Source organism: Mastigoproctus giganteus, chromosome 8, assembly GCF_048544385.1.
Source record: "Mastigoproctus giganteus isolate SK-2022 chromosome 8, ASM4854438v1, whole genome shotgun sequence".
In the NCBI taxonomy this organism is placed as follows: domain Eukaryota; kingdom Metazoa; phylum Arthropoda; class Arachnida; order Uropygi; family Thelyphonidae; genus Mastigoproctus; species Mastigoproctus giganteus.
In genome coordinates, this window is record NC_143582.1 from 207,012,542 (window position 1) to 207,030,615 (window position 18,074).

Below are 18,074 nucleotides of genomic sequence, written 5' to 3' on the forward strand. Positions count from 1 at the left end.
ATTCCATATTCTTATTAGAAACTGGGGATCTCTAAGATGTAAGTATCACAGTGCATATGATACTTACATCTTCTGCATATGATACTTACAAATCCTGCTGGTTCGCTTATAAATATCTTCTGTTTATACTGGCAGGAGATGAGATAAGGATCAGAAAAGAAACACATGATGACAGTGTGGTCAAACGTGCCCTTCATTTGACATAAAATCATTTAGAGTCATTTTAGCATCATTACTAAGTTTTTCTCGGTGTTTTCTCTAGATTTTTTTCATCCTGCTGTCATTCTCATTAATTCCTCCAAGAACCTTTTATCAGTGAGCCCTCATCAGTGTTTTCCTGGTCTAATGTCCTTGGTGGGCTGTACAGTTGTCTTGAAGCCAAGTTTCTTCTTAAAAAGTTGTGTAGGATATGCAAGTAAGCACAATATCTTCGACCAGAAGTTTTGGAACCATATTTTCTTACCCGTCGAGAGCTGGGGGAAAAAAAAAAAAAAAAAAAGTGTTTATTATGTATAGAACTCCGATTAGGAACTTTTATAATATTAGTTATTATTTGTCATTTTCCAGATGACTGAAGTTGAAACTGAAGATATGACTGTCACAACTGATACTGAGAAACAACTGGATATTGAGAAAATGCCTCTCATTTCATTGAGCCACAGCTTGCACAACAGAAGATGCCAAAACAGAAAAATGACCCAGGTGTTGAAGAATCGTGTGATTTATTAAAAACAGTTGAAAAAAATAAAATAAAAATTTGATAATTTTCTAGATTAAACCAGAAGAGTAGCAAGAGGCATGCAACCTTAAGCATCATGTTGCCTTAATGCATGTTGTTGCCTTAATGCTTAATGTTACATCAAAAAAGGCACTGTGTAAATGTAGCTTAAGCTTCAATAACTTCACTAATTAACCAAAAATTGTGTGAGTTAAGTACTTCATATATCTATTTAGTGATAAAGAAAGAAAGCTTTGAATTAAGCCATTAAATAATCATAGGTGATGCCCTCTTATAGGAAACTTCAATCAGAAATGTTAGTGAAAGTATCTGACAGTAAGAACTATCTATGGGGGGAAAGAAAAGAATGCTAAGGGTTATTTTAAAATAAAAAGACTTATTTAGGCTTGTTATGGAATAGGCTTACAGGCTGTCATCCTATGCCAATGTTTGTGGCTGTTTAACACATTCATTGTTATATTATGCATATACACACGGATGGGTTTTAATCCACCTGGATGAAAAGCCATCTGACATTAAGAACTATTTTCTTCTGATGTGCCAGTAAAAATCCAAATAGTTTTCTCAACTGCCTTCACCATAACCTAACCAATTCAGCCATGTGAAAGATTTAGGCCTAAATGGATGTCAGATGAACTAATTAGACATGTGGCAGAGAAGAAAAATGAATGGGATACATATAAATTAACAGGTGACACAGAAGCCTCTGATAGATATAAACTGGTCTGTAACCAAGTCATAAAGAAGGTTAGGCAGGTAAAGGCAGATTACGAGAAATTTTTGGCAAAGGATACAAAGAAAAACAGCAAAGAGTTCTTTACTTATGTAAACTCTAGAAGGAAGGGGATGAATCAAATTGGTCCACTGGATATCGATGGTTCAACTGTTGATGATTCTGCTCAGGTGGCTAACAAACTAAATGAATATTTTGCATCTACATTCACACATGAGGAGTTATTCAGGGAGGGGAATTCCAGAGTTATATTCAACTCTGGCCGTAATATAGATAATATTGTAATAACTGAGAGTAAAGTGGAGGAAAAATTGTTCAAGATAAACATAAGAAAGGCACCTGGGGTGGATGGAATCTATCCAGTTATATTAAAGGAGGCAGCAAAGGAAGTAAGCAAACCCTTATCCATAATTATGAGAGCTTGCTTGGACTCAGGGGAGGTATCCATGGACTGGAGATGTGCAAATGTGACCCCAATCCACAAAGGAGGATCAAAGGGAGTCACGGGTAATTACAGACCTGTTAGTTTAACTTCTGTTCCAGGGAACTTAATGGAGGCACTGGTTAAAGAACCATTGCAGGATCATCTAGACAAGACTACAGTTATAGCTCAGACACAGCATGAGTTTGTTAAGGGGAAGTCCTGTCTGACCAGTTTGATTGGATACTATGATGCAGTCATGAAGGAACTGGATGCAAAGAATAATTTTGATATCATATGTTTGGATTTTAGAAAGGCTTTTGATACTGTTGCACGTGGAAGACTGCTGCACAAATTTGGGCAGTGTAGCTTTGGGAATGGTTGAGTGGGAGAAGACAGAGTGGTAATCAATGGACTAATGTTATTAGTGGAGTCCCCCAGGGTTCAGTGTTGGATCCATTGTTGTTTTCTGTATTCAAAAATGATATTCATGATGGTATATCAGGCTTAATGTCCAAGTTTGCAGATGATACAAAGGTTGGAAAGGTTGTTAATGACAGTACTCTGCTGCAACAGGATCTAGAAAAGTTGAGCAGATGGGCTGAGAGGTGGCAACTGAAGTTTAACGTTGACAAATGTAAAGTACTGCATATAGGAAGCAGTAACCCCAGGGTAATGTATCAACTGTGTGGTACTACACTGACAGTGGTAGAGAGTTAAAAGGATCTGGGGGTAATTGTGCAGGCAGATATGATGTTTTCTGAGCAGTGCAGACAGTCTGCAAGAGTAGCTCATTGTGTCCTGTCAATGATATACAGGAATTTTTCTAGCAGGGATAAGGAGGTGATTATCCTCTTGTATAAGGCAATGGTCAGGCCACACCTCGAGTACTGTATACAGGTCTGGAGGCCTCATTTCAAGAAGGATGTAGAGCTGCTGGAACGAGTACAAAGAAGGGCAACAAGATTAGTGAATGGAACAAAGGGTTGCTCTTACGAAGAAAGGCTTAAGTTTTGCTAAGTGCGGTGTCTGGAGACTAGGCACCTGCAAAGTAATCTGATTGAGGTGTATAAAGCCTTGAATGGTTTGAGCATGCTCAATGCTGATGGGATTCTTCCTCTTGCTCAGAATAATCGCCTGAGAGGGCATAAATTCAGATTGAGGAAAGACAGTTGTAGGATAGATGTACGGAAGGTTGCCATTAGCCAGCGGGTGGTTGATTGCTGGAACAAACTTCCATCTGTCATAGAAATTGATTGCTTAAACAGATTCAAGACAGAACTAGACAAATGTTTGGAGAGTGGATGGGTGAAATGAGAAGGGTGTGTTTGTGGGTTTTTTTTTTTTGCTGCTGCTATGTAAGATTGCTTTCTTGCATCATGTGCCCTTGCTAATGCTAAAAGAAAACAGAAAATGCCTCTTCTCCTCTGGCTAGATTGACTCAAACCTGTAATGTTTGAATTCAGTGCATTAAGGTTGGAGGTCAAGCCAGTAGCAAACATGTTAAACACCCTTTGTTTATTTTGTTCACCAAGACCTTGTGGGTTCACAAGGTCTTGTCAGTTAATATAGATTAGGATTTTATTTGCCTCACATTTGATTCTATTAGTTTTTATTAAATTGGCTTATTAAATTTATAGAATCTTCTATTAATAGTTTTTCCTTTTATTTTATTTTACTTTATAGAAATTTTTATTCTTTGAAAATTTTAGCTAGCAGGTAGACATGATATGCTCAGTAAGCATATGTACCCTTTTGTTGGTAATTTATGAAATATTTTTTCAAAATTAATAATGTAGTGTAAATAAAATGCACACTTGTAATTCCTTCTTTTACCACTTTTTGCTTCCATATTATATTTTTCACTGCTTTGTTTCTTGATTTTCATTACTCTTCATGAAAGCCAGTTTTCTGTTACTACATTGCATTTTATTGTTCTCTGGTTCTTGTCTCCTCCTCATTAATATTAGGTGATCATTAATATTACCTTAGGTCCCTATACACATGTTAGGTCTTCCTTGAAATACCTAGCTCCCAAGTTTTGCAATCTTACCTTCTAAGTCATTTTCATATGGACATTGATAGTGCACTTGACCAATCTAGTGATCTTTCTTTGAATGCCTTCTGCAAGTTTTTTTTAAGGTGGTACAGTTTCACCACTGTTTTATACAGAGAGACAACATTATTCTCCTTAAATGCAAAAAAATCCTATAAATCATAAGAGAAAACGCTGTGTGCTTTTCCTAGCTGCCTGATCACATGCATGAACCAGAATATATCTGATTATGTCATTAATCCTAATGTCTTTTTTTGTTCTGGACTATTTTTAGTGGAAGTCACTACCATTTGTACTAAGTAAATTAAAATGATAAAAATAGTAAAGCAATATTAAAAAAAAAAAATTAACTGGATAAAAATCGAAAAAGTCCTCAGATCTTGTTTAATGGTTAAATGATTCCTTTTTTAAATACAATTTTAAATAAAGAATGGCAAAAATTTTTAAAAAAAATTTGGTGGGAGCTGCAAAAGAAGTATGTAAGGAAAACATCAGTAAGAAGGGGGAATTCAGAATGTCTTAGTGCACTCAAAAATTTAAGGATGCAGTTAGAGAAAATAAAAAAATACAGCAAATTTTTGACAAATAAGTCTGAGTCCTTATTAATATATAAAGAAAATTGTAAGAAAGCTGAAGAAAAATCCAAGAAAGGTTTTGGAAAAGAGATGGAAAACAAGTATCAGGAAGGTGGAAAAATGTTTTGGCATGTAGTTTAGAATCTCAGAACAAGGGGAAAAAGCATGATTAAAATAATCAGAAATGGAAGAAATGAATATTTTAGTAGTATGGAGTAAATACATTTTTCTAAATAGAGGAACCTTCAGTTCCTCTATTTAGAACTCAGGAAGGAGAAAGATTAAAATAGAGAAAATTTAGATAGTCTTTGGTTTTTCTTTCTTTTTTTTATATGAAACTTCAAACATTAAAGGTATTAAAACCTATTTGTACTATGCATGGGTTCAAGGTTGAGAAGATGAAAGAAGATACTGATATTAGGCTTGAATTTCTGTACATTGTTATTTTCAGGAAATATGTGTGAATGCAGGTTGTTCCAGAAAATGGAAGCTGAAGGGATAAATGAGGAAGAAGAAAATTTGGTTATGTAGGACAATAAATGGATGGTGATTTGTTGCAGCACCATGTTAAGACTGGTTTAGAAGAGAGAAGCCAATTCAGAAGAACAGTGCCCAGAAGTATCTATGGAAAAGGCATACAGCAGAAACAGAACATCTGTGAGACAGAGAGTGGAGAGACTTTGTAAGAGATGCTTCATTAATCTAACAGCCCTCTTTTGAATAGAGTCTAGAAGCCTAAGTGAGGTTATGGGGGCACCTACCCAGAGATGTGGGAACACTATTCCATGGTAGGGTGGATTTGAGATTTGTGCAAGCCAAGAGCAAAAGCAAAAACAGTTTTTTGGATGCAGAGAAGTAATATTTGTGATGTGCTTATGCTAACAGAGATTAGAAGTAAGGGTAATCCCTAATACAGATACAGTAGACTGTCAAAATAACGGCACATTTGAAATAGTGGCACATTGAGATTGGATGTATACATGCAGCGCAGATGTCATGTGATTACTGTATTTGTTTAATGTTCGCCATTTTGAAAGTGAATTCTGTACTGATATCACTGATTATATACTGCTGTTTTAACTTTATTTTAAATTAAAAACCCCTCACTATGGCTCCTAAAGTTAATAAACCTCATACAGAGAAGAAAAGAAGAACAACATTAAAGCTTAGTGACAAACTTGATATAATCCAAACTATTATATTAATGTCACCTCAAATGTTAATTTATATACCCATGTGTATTGCTTCTGTAAATTGCGTGTGTTCTCTGCTCGATTTTCCTGTTTTGCTGGACAAAAAAACCCATTTCCGGGGGGGGGGGGAACCTTGATATCTATGCCTGAGACCCACTCAGCCACAGTGAAAAAGCCTATAAAAGTTCCTCGTGCCATCGATGGGATTCGAACCCATTCCTTTTCCACCCAGTGTGGGGAGGATGGTGACGACACCACTGTGCTACTCGTGCCCTCTAAACCTGATATAATAAAGAAAATAGAAAAGAAAAGGGCATAAGCAGAAGTGTATTAATGGCAGAATATAACATTGGATTGTCAACATGTTTATGTTTTTGTATGTGCAGTTAATAAAATTGCATTCTTAATCTCTCTATTTCTTATTTGGCCTCATTATTTCTGCATTAAATACATTAAAAATAAAAATTTCTAGATAATGGAAAAATCGAAATAATAAATGGCACCTTGAATCCCCAAAGGTGCCATTCTGAAAGTGTACTGTATATGATCACGTCTAGAAATCTTAATGTCATTGAAGATAAGCATAGGAGCTGTAGACTCCTTTTTTTTTTTTTATGAGATATAAGACTAGGACTGAGTTTTAGAAGGATTGAAATTAACTAAGTTACTGTTGCCCCATTGGAGAATTACCTAGAGATCAGCATTTAAGGAATTGGTAGTGGGTATTTGAGTAGTTAAAGCTGTTTGTGCACAGCAAGGCTTCTTAAACTGAAAGGTAGAATGCAATGTGCTATCATCTGCAAAATTATAGATAGGATTTATAGTTAATGGAAGAAGGTCATTAATAAGAGGAAAACAGCGGGAGAAAGAACCAAACCTTAAACACCAGTGTTAGAGCTAGAAGACAGAACCATCTGCTGTCACTTACAAAGAGCACGAGAGTAAACAATAGCCAGTTACAAAAATCAGTTGGCAATTCATAAAGTTGAAACTTATTTAGATGACCTTTATGCTGAACACAATCAAAAGCCTTTGAAATTTCAAGAGCAACTACTTGAGTTTCGCCAAACTGTTTTATTGAATTTGTCGATGGATGAGTAACATAAGTCAGTATATCACCAGTGGATCAGCACTGTTGGAATCTATATTGGTGATCATTGATCAGATGAAAGGGTTCAAGATAGTTTAGGAATTGGCATTTGCTGGATTTTTGCATTACTTTGGAAAGAGTAGAGGTAAGTGCAGTGGGATGATAACTGGATGGGAGGTATTTGTCATCCTCTTTAGGAACTGGCTGGATATAAGTAAATTTCCATGCAGCGGGAAAAACACCAATAGAATAAGAAAGGATAAAAAAGCAACACAGAGCAGGAGTAAGCTTAGGATCTGGAGCTTTCTTGTCATCAAGATTCTTTTGACACAGGAGGCATTGAGTGGAGTGTACTAGGAATGGTAGGATGTGGGCTTACCAAGATTGTCAATACAAGTTAGAAGAAAAGTAGGATGCTGGTAAGTAGGCTTTATCTTTAGCCAAAGAGGCAATAGAACTGTCAGATTTTAACAGAGGTTGGAGTATAGATGGGCAAAGGTTGCAGCCAATAAACCATAGCCCTCCAAACAAAATAGATCACATGCCATTGGTAATAGGTGCTGCTTACACCAGTTCAGGTGCTCTCTCTGACTTGGTCAAGGGAACACACACCACAGTCAAATTACATAGAGGCTACCCTCTTACAACTTTCTTGATGTCATAGAGGTGGATGTAGATTTCCTCTGGGTAATCATTAGGTTCTCAATTCTTAAATTATTTTAACTCTTAATATTTTAGTTCAGTTTCTTGTATTCATTGTTACTGTTTTGGGGATTTGAAAGTTTACAGATTAAAATAAAAAGTATTATGACATACATTTTATCATTAAATAGCATTATGGGTGAAGGCAAAAGTGTTTCCATTCCATTGAACTGTGGTAGAATACCAGCAACTTCTCTGTTTCAATATAAACATAAAAATCACTTTTTATGAAATTACTCAAATGAATACCACAGTAATGATTTAAAATTATGGATTTCTGCAGCACTTAGTATAGTAACATCGACTAGAAAACTTTTTAATAAGAAATGACTACTCATTAAAATTATTTGTCAGAATTTTTAAAACTTTTAGCATGTTTAGAAACGTCTGAAAGTCTTATGTGTGTTAAATAGAATAACAAGAAGGCAGAAAAATGGAAAAGAGAGGAAGTAGTCTTATCAAAGGCAGCAAATGCTAAGCCCATGCAGGCCATGGACAATAAAGTAAAAAGAAAAGTGTATAATAAGAGATTAAATAATTACAAAACTGATAAAATAATTACAAAATTGACAAAATAAGGATGTTGCCACACACCTTACAAAACCGGCCTCTCGTCGGGTGTCGTCAGACAGGATTGCAAGCAAAATAGCAACATGTGTCTTCATTCCTGATGTAAGCCACAAGCCAAAGGGTAAAAAGCATAAACATAAATAAAATTTTGTTATCAAAATATAATTTTGTACTAAAATAAATGAAATTTTGTGAACAAAATAAAATTTTTACAAAAATTAAAAGGGGGATTTTTAAAAATGGCTTATGAACTTTACAATTGACACTATGAATATGAGAAATTAAAAATTGGAATTTACAACAGAAATTTCTAGAAATATATAACTTATTAGTCTAATCCAAGTAAAGATGGTGCCTCCGTAGCCAGGTGGGAAGGAGCAGCAGTGCGTAGCACACGCTTCTTGATTAGACCGGGGTTCGAGCCCGTCACCACCAAATACGGAAGATACGGAAAGGTCAGGGAATGACCACCGCATATCTCGGAGCAATATGGCCTTAGTTGCTAATGCTCCTAAAACACCAAATAACAAAAACAACACAACCAAGTAAAGATATTTTAAAATAAAGTAAAAAGCAAGTAGTATTGGAAAAAAAGTTTTCATTGTAGAGAAATGTGAGGAAAAGGTGGCAACATAACTGTATGTAGGACAAACCAAAACCGAATAGTGTATGCCAATGAGATACAAATATAAATTTATACGACAGCTGCACCTAGTGATAAAAATTTTGTCAAAACTATAAATAAGTACAAACTTAAAAAAAAAAAAAAAAAAGCATACATTCCATGGAGATATCATACTAAATGTAGACATAAACTGTTAAATGTATGCTATATACATAATGTACAAGCCTAAAGTAAAAATATTCAAACGATGTGATAAACTGAGATATAAACAGATGTAATGTAAGACAATGAGATAGAATAGGATGAAGTGTGGAAGTATTATGCATCTGAAAAAAATTTTTGAAATAAAGTTAAATTAAACCAAAAAGTGGGAAATTTGGGGATGAATCAGATTGGTCCACTTGATATTGATGGGTCAACTGTTGATGATCCTGCTCAGGTAGCTAACAAACTAAATGAATATTTTGCATCGACATTCACACATGAGGAGTTATTCAGCAAGGGGAATGCCAGAGGTGTATTCAACCCTAGCAGTAAGCTACAGAATCTTGAAATAACTGGGAGTAACATGGAGGAGAAACTGTTGAAGATAAACACAAGAAAGGCACCCGGGGTGGATGGGATCTATCCAGTTATATTAAAGGAGGCAGCAAAATAAGTAAGCAAACCCTTAGCCATAATTATGAGAGCTTCCTTGGACTCAGGGGAGGTACCCATAGACTGGAAATGTGCAAATGTGACCCCAATTCACAAAGGAGGATCAAAGGCTGACACAAGTAATTATAGACCTGTGAGCTTAACTTCTGTTCCAGGAAAATTAATGGAGGCACTGGTTAAAGAAGCACTGCAGGATCATTTAGACAAGACTTCAGTTATAGCTCAGACACAGCATGGTTTTGTTAAGGGGAAGTCTTGCCTGACCAACTTGATTGGATACTATGATGCAGTCACAAAAGAACTGGATGCAGGGAATAACTTTGATATTATATACTTGGATCTTAGAAAGGCTTTTGATACTGTTGCACATGGAAGACTGCTACACAAATTGGAGCAGTGTGACATTGGAGGCAAATTGCTGCTATGGATAAAGGGGTGGTTGAGGGGGAGAAGACAGAGAGTGGTAATCAATGGACACTGCTCATCGTGGACTAACGTTATTAGTGGAGTCCCTCAGGGCTCAGTGTTGGGTCCATTATTGTTTTCTGTATTTATAAATGATATTGATGATGGTATATCAAGCTTAATGTCCAAGTTTGCAGACGATACAAAGGTTGGCAGGGTTGTCAAGGACACTACTGACACTGTGCTGCTGCAACAGGATCTGGAAAGGTTGAGCAGATGGGCTGAGAGGTGGCAAATGAAGTTTAACATTGACAAATGTAAAGTACTACACATGGGAAACAGCAACCCCAGAGCAACGTATCAACTCTGTGGTACTACACTGACAGTGGTAGAGAATGAAAGGGACTTGGGGGTGGTTGTGCAGGCAGATATGAAGTTCTCTGAGCAGTGCAGACGGGCTGCAAGAGTAGCTCATGGAGTATTGTCAATGATATACAGGAATTTTTCCAGCAGGGATAAGGAGGTGATTATTCCATTGTATAAGGCAATGGTCAGGCCACACCTAGAGTACTGTATACAGGTCTGGAGGCCTCATTTCAAGAAGGATGTAGAGCTGCTGGAACGAGTATACAGAGAAGGGCAACAAGATTAGTGAATGGAACAAAGGGGTGCTCTTACGAAGAAAGGCTTAAGTTTTGCAAATTACAGTGTCTGGAGACTAGGCACCAGCGAGGTGATCTGATAGAGGTGTATAAAGCCTTGAATGGTTTAAGCATGCTCAATGCTGATGGGATTCTTCCTCTAGCTCAGAAAAATCACCTGAGAGGGCATAAATTCAAATTGAGGAAAGACAGATGTAGGATAGACGTGAGGAAATTTGCCTTTAGCCAGCGGGTGGTTGGTTGGTGGAACAGACTTCCATCCCTTGTGGTGGAGGTTGATAGCCTAAATAAGTTTAAGGCTCAGCTGGACAGGTATTTTGAACAAACAGAGGGGTGAAGTGGAAGTGGGTTTTTTTTTTTTTTTTTTGGCTGATGCTGCATAAGCTTGCTTTCTTGCATCAAATGCCTCTACTAATGCTAATGCTAATTTAGACCGCCACATGGCAGTAATGCTGAGGACAAAAGTGCGTGAAAAATCACAATGAGATACACAATGCAAACCACACACGCACAAAAAAAAAAAAAAAACTAGTGAGAAATTATGTAGTAAGTTAATGGATTTTGAAAAAAAAATTTTGGTCGATTATATTAAGAGCTTTATGAAATTTCAGTAACACTTTCCAGTTAGTATATTATTTTATTATGTTTTTCATTTAGGCAGCAATGGAATGTTTGTTATCAGGTGCAATATGTGGAATAATTTATGGGTTATTCAGTGGTCAGCCAATGACAATCCTTGGGAATACTGGACCTGTGTTGATTTTTGAATCAGTTGTGTACGAAATGTGTAGGTGAGGAAATATTTCTTATCTTTCTTTTTGCATATGTGTGGTTTAGAATTTATAGAAATACTTGCATCTACAATGCACATACAGACAAAACATTGTCATATAATGAACAACCTGTATGTCATTTTTTTTTTTAATTCTTTATTGACCCAACAGAAGGTTTGTAGAATTGCATAAATTGCACAGAAATATTGCATTTCTAAATAGTGCAAATAAGTGTTAATAATAAATTATTTTTTAATAATACAAGCATTTGTTTGAAGTATTATGTAATTATCTGATCTGCATAATGTTAATCATAGATTATGTAAGATTTAAGAAGTTCAGTTTTTTTTTTTCCCCCCCTTCCCTTATTTTCTTTAGAGAGCAGCATCTGGACTACTTGCCACTTCGTTTATGGATTGGTTTATGGATGTCATTGATTCTAATTATTAGTGTTTCTTTTGATGTCAGTGTACTTGTGTGTTTTATTACGAGATTCACAGAAGAAAGCTTTGCAACCCTGATATCATTGGTATTTATCTATCAGTCATTGGAAAAGGTATGTATTTGCATCTGTAAGTTTAACACAGTTAATTGAAATGGTGGTCTTTTTATCAATTTGTTGTCTTCATCGTCAATATAAAACTGCTGTTTGTACTCTTTTTGAATTGAACTTTAGCAGTGTTACCTTGTATGATGGTTATAATTTCAGAAGACTATATAGAAACTTATTTTTTTAAATATATTTACATTTCTCTGCATGTAAAACTGACTATTATAGTTATTATCCAATTTGTGGTACTGACTCCCTCCCAGCAGTATTCCATACCATTGGATGATATCTAGATCCAAACTAAAATACGCTGAAGTATTGATGAGAAGATGCAAAATCAGGCTAAAATCCAGGAAGCAGATAAAGTGATCCTTTCTTGTGAGTTTCTATACACCCCATGATGCATCCAAAATAACAAAAAACAGCAGATATTGTTAGTATTGCATTATGAAGTGTATAAGAATTTGCAGGATGGAGTCATTTTACACCGTTTCTTTGAGTTTTAATCTAATTTCTCAGTTATTTTTATTTTTTTATTATTTTAGTCAGTTTGGTATAACAGAAGCCCTGGAAAAAAAAAATGAGAGCAGGAGTTTGTTACAGGCCAAATGACTGTGTTGAGTATAATGAACAACTGCACTGCCCTGCCATTAATATCCAGGTACCAACATATCTACAAATAATCTTTATTTATGTGAAAGCTAATAATGCACTGAAACTTTTAGCCTCTACGACAGCCCCTAGTCTCCATGGAACACTCTTCACCAAATTTTTGTAAATACCCTCTGATATTTTCTGCCATTCAGCATTCAAAGTGGTGACCAGCTTAGCTCAGCTCTGTTTTTCAGGCAGTCTCTCCTCACACATATACCCAACAATCCAGTTCATCCCAGAAGTTCTCTAGAGGATTTGTATGTGCTTCGACATCAACCTGCATTCTGAATGAACGATTCTTTACACAGCTCTCTTGTCACATTCTGTCAGCTTTGGATATTTCTGGGTCAGCACAAGTCCACTTCCATTTGCAGATTTCCACATCATTGACCATTGATCTAGGGATCTTCAGTGCCTCTGAAATGTCCCATACAAACTGATTGCTTATGTGGCACCCAATTAGCATTCCATGCTGGAAGTCTGCTAACTCCATCGATTGGGACATCTTGCATTCTTAATCATACTACTGTCTTCTCAAAAAGCTACAAGCATATATATGGTTGTATTTGACATGTGGTGCTTGGATAGGACATGGCCAACTATCTATGGAAGGATGTTTGGACATTAATGGTATAGCAGTGTATATAGACAACTAGAGTGGGCCAGTAAATCAGAATTTCATATAATGGGGGATTTTAACTTTCTTGAACTTGTGGATTGGTCACTTACACAGTAGTAAAACCTTTTCTGAATTTATTGGGTGACTGTTTTAGCAAAGAAAGAAAGCAATACACTTGACCTGATTATCATAGTATATCGATGTGAATTTACTTAAAAATGTAAGTATTGTCAAAGGTAAAGGATTTGTTTTCACAAAGGACAGTTAAATAGTTTTTAAATTCTTTACAGTGGGATCAACTGATGATGTTAACAACAGTTAATTCTAAATGGAAAGCATTCAGGAATGTAATCGTAGAAACCACCAGGCTTTTTATACTAACTAAGAGATATTTTTCAAGGTTTAGACCTAAATACATATCAAATGAACTGATGAGACTAATCAAAGAGAAGAAAAATACATGGGATGCATATAAATTATCAGGGGTTACAAAAATCTACACTAAGTATAAAATTCTATGCAATAAATTTGTAAAGGGTGTTAGGCAAGCTAAGGCACCTTATGAATCTTTAGCAAACATCAGTCAACAGATGCACTGTCAACATTGCATAAAATATTTGGAACATGTGAAACAGCAGGCTATTTACCCATGTTATTTGTAGCATTTATTGTTTTGTGTGTGAAACTATTTAACAGCTTCCTCTGGTAAGATGCCAGAGAAATAAGATATAACCTTTCAAAAGATATATAAAGATTTCTGTGGATTATAAAATCTGGCAAAGGTAACACATTTGCTCTGCATACTGTATGTAATTTTTTTTCAAGTGGCAGAAAATGTGTAATCAGACATTTACAGATTAGCATAAAAACAATGTGCAGTGTTTAGAAAGAGATGCAAAAATAGATGTAGTATTTCAGAGTGGAAGTGACAGTGTCATACATGCTAATGTTTATCACAGAACAAAGTCTTCCTTTGAGCTGTGCTAGTCATCATGGTACATTTTCAGAAATGTTTCCTGGTAGTGAAGTAACGATATTGATGGCTCTGAGAAATATGCCAAAAAAAAATCATCAAATTGCAAGCAGCTTGCTTTCGTTGCCAGTATTTAGACAATGAGTAAGAAGAAACTCTGGCTCTTTCAGCTACAACAGTTTGGAAATTCATTGGAATCTGATTATAGCATTTAAAACATTAAAAGGATTCAGAAATTAATTATTGAGGCATATTTTGTCGTCCTAGGATAATGCAACTAGATAAAGAAAGAACAATTGTAGAATTAATGCGAGAATATTTTATTTATTAGTCCGACAGTAATCAACTACTGGAACAAATTATCATCCAGCCACTTAGTGTCAGAGAGCTTATAGATTTAAAGAGGGATTAGGTCAATATTCAAAAGAATTGGATAAAATAGAAAAGACATTTTATTTTGTATTATTTTTTAACACTTTATTTTTGATGTAAGATGCTACGTATGCTTTGCTTCCTTGCAACTGCTATGCTATTTTGTTAATACTATTGAATTGCTAAGCCATGGAAGAATGGGTAAATTACAGTTTTATGGTTATGTAATTTATGGTAAATAATTTTGTTCCATGGAGCAGAAATCTGTTCACCTGCTATCCTGACATGGTAAACGTAGATTACATATACAAGTACTGGCTACTCATAAGTTTACTCCAAAATTCAGACAGTGCAGATGGCTGCAGAAGTAAAAGTTAAGACTGTCTGCCACAATAACCATGAAGAAGTTGACTATTACAACAAAGCTGATATCTGAGGATCATTAATTCCTCAAACATCAGATTTTTAGCATACTAGGATATTTTTACTTCATTCCACTCTGATAATAAGTCAAGGATTGAGCAGACTCACTCTCTGATTTGTACCAACCGAAGCACTTCCAACAGTTGAGCTGGTACAAATTGGTGCGTGTCGTTGTTGAGTTGTAAACTTCATTTCCTCTCTAATGAGTCAGTGAAAACTATTGAACTTTGTGTGCATGCATGCATGTGTGTGAATGAGAGAGAGCACTGTAGTATAAATTAGTAACAAAATTTGTTACTAATTATGATCACTGAGACTTGTTCTTATTACTTCCTTAATAATATACACAGTGTTACTTTTTTTTAATGAATCCCCAAACACAAAAGGTATTAGAATCTATGTATTTGGTACCATGCATGAAGATGCTTCAACAGTTTTATGCCTTATTTGATTAATACCACATCTTAATTTGCAAAATCCCAGCCTTCTTGATTGTGATGGGTTTGTTTTTCCCACTGTCTTAGTGTATGACAAGGAATATTATTTATTTATTATGATTATGCATTTGAAAAATTTAATTGCATTCATTTAATAATATAGCATTGGTTAACCCAAAAGGAGGCACACTAGTTTCTGAAATGTGAATGGCTAAGTGAGGTTAGAACGACACCATATTTCGATCTGCTCAGTCTGATTCTATGGGCTCCCTGCATCTAATGTAGGGAGCACATAGAATCAGTGTGCTCCCACATCTAATCTGGAGAGCACATAGAAGTCAATTCTAACCCAGTCCCATTCCAAAGAGTCCAATATCCAATTCATAATTAATAATTATTTTTTTACGAAAACAACAAAAGTAGTTGGCCCATGCAACATTTGGTTGTGTGGGCCAACCACTTTAGTTACAAATTTCACTCAATTTTCTGATTGAAATTTGGTATTTTGATATGTGAGTAATACAATACACAGTACAAGAACAGTAACTAAACAAGTCATAACTAAACTAAACAAGTCAGTTAATGTATGCAGTGTGTTTACATTTCAAGAGCATGTGATTTTATTTTCTTAAATTAATTCATTTTTCTGCATTGAATTAGAATTAAAAAGTAAATATAGTTATCTCTATCAATTAATTTCTAAGTTTATAACTTTAAAGAGAAAAGTAATAATGTTTATTACTTTTCTCCTGTATATATTTTTTTGTTTTGCTTAAGTCATCTCTGTTCTCTCCTCTATATATAGAGGAGAGAAACGTTAATAAAATATAATATGGAAAGAAATGTTAATAAATTGTAACCAACAAACTGTAACTAATACCTATGGCCCAACACTTGCAACAGCAATGATGCATTACAACCATAATGCATCATATCTTACGAGGATGTAGGAGAAACTACTTATTTGTACTACTATATTTTCGCCTTCATGGAGTTCAGGTACTATTATTCCTACTCTATTAATTTTTATTCATCTTACTGTCCACATGTTTCTCTTTGCATTAACTTAATTTTAACTAATTGGCTATTTACAGGTGTTTTACCACGTCCATTACATAGGGATCTCCACATGCACATTAACTCTCACTAGAGGGATTTACTTTTATTTCATGACTATTATTGTTGTTACTACATTTTGGTTGCATCTTGGATACAGTAGATATGCCTTACATTTATTCATATTTTAATTAATAAATTACATTCTCTGTCAGGCCAACTATGTTCAGTGGTTTATTGAACATCATTATTGCTTTATATTATCTTTCTTTTGATTCTGAATTATTAACTACCTTTTATGGTTTAGATTCAAATTATTTAATCTCTAAATTTATTATTATTATTATTTTATATAACTTAGCAGATATTGATCATTACAGAAACAAAGAACTCCTTGTTGTTTTTTGCCTTCAGTCTGGGTGGTTGGCCCTAGACGAAGTCACCTAGATTGTGGGTAAATAGCGATGTTTTGTATATATAGTAGAACCTGGATAAGAAGTTTTCCAAGGGACCGTACGTTTAGAACTTCTTAAGCGGGGAAAATGACCTAAGGATATGAAATATTAACTACACAAATAAAAATGAAAGGATAGACGTACATAAGTTAAAGTTCATTTTTAAGTACTATTTAAGAATTTAGAAATTTTCACTCTGCCTATGGGGAAACAGTTTTTAAACTGAGGATTTCTAATTGCTTAACATTCTGTTCGTTAAACTCCTTACCAAATACAGTCCATTCCGGTTATTTGGGATACATCGGGACTAGTGCATTTTGGCCCGATTAAGGGGCTGCCCCAATTATCCGAAGTTTCACGTAAATAGTTGAAAATACAATGTATCCCCCCCCTTTACAATTGATTCACTGTACAATCAAATCATGTTATGACGAACTCACCATAGTAAAGTACTGTTCACTATACGATGTGTAGTAAGTGCCAGTCATTGTGATCACGTTTGTGAATTTAATTTTAATTCTATTAAACAGCAATTCTAATTAGCGAAAATAGGAGTAATATTATCCACAGGCTATAAAAACAGAGATGTATTAAGCACAAATTTACTCTTTATTACCTTACCAATTAAAAAATTAATTGGTGTGAAAATCGGAAGAATATACGTGATAATTGGAATAATTAATACTTACTGTAATATGTACATGCGAACTAGTTGACATTTCTGTTCACTGACATTTGTGGGTGGAGGTTAAAATTAAAAACAGTAAAAAGATAAGCAATCAATAACAAAGAACATGGCGCACACAAATTGCAAGTAACACAATATGTGCAAGTGAGAATGGAGTAACGAGTTACAAAGCTTTAAAAATAGGAATGAAGAGAAGATCTGAAAATTAATTTTTTTATATGATTGAAGATTTCATGGAACTGTAAACACATTTCACCATAATAACCCACAGAATTCCAGCTGTCGGTATTATTACAAATTCAGTAAGATCGAGTTTACTGTCCATTTATGATAGATTTCACTAACAGAAAAGCCCAATAAACAGGTGAATGCTAATTGTTTTATGATTGTGACCTCCAGAATTTCGACTGAACCACATGGTACTGTCGGAGACAATCGTAGGGTAATCTCCAGTGCTGCGGTCTCCTGCCCCAATTAAACGGCATGCTGTCCCAATTAAGTGAAGTAAACCCTGGCTATTTTCTCCATTGGTTTCTGTTTTTTAAGATTTGCCCCAAATAAATGGCTGCCCTGATTAACCGGTGGCCCAAATAATCAGAATCCACTGTATTTATTACCAAGTTGGAAGGATGAGCTCCTTTGGAGT

At 35.1% G+C, this 18,074-nt stretch overlaps 1 protein-coding gene across 1 annotated transcript in view; it reads left to right on the forward strand.

Moving 5' to 3' along the window:
• LOC150082228 (electroneutral sodium bicarbonate exchanger 1-like) overlaps nucleotides 1–18,074 on the forward strand; it is a 313,808-nt gene that overhangs the window by 178,151 nt on the left and 117,583 nt on the right. Inside the window, exons 12-13 of the mRNA XM_090380066.1 lie at nucleotides 11,086–11,219; nucleotides 11,580–11,757. Of these exons, the coding sequence (XP_090236192.1) occupies nucleotides 11,086–11,219; nucleotides 11,580–11,757 (312 nt within the window). The remainder of the gene's footprint in view (nucleotides 1–11,085; nucleotides 11,220–11,579; nucleotides 11,758–18,074) is intronic.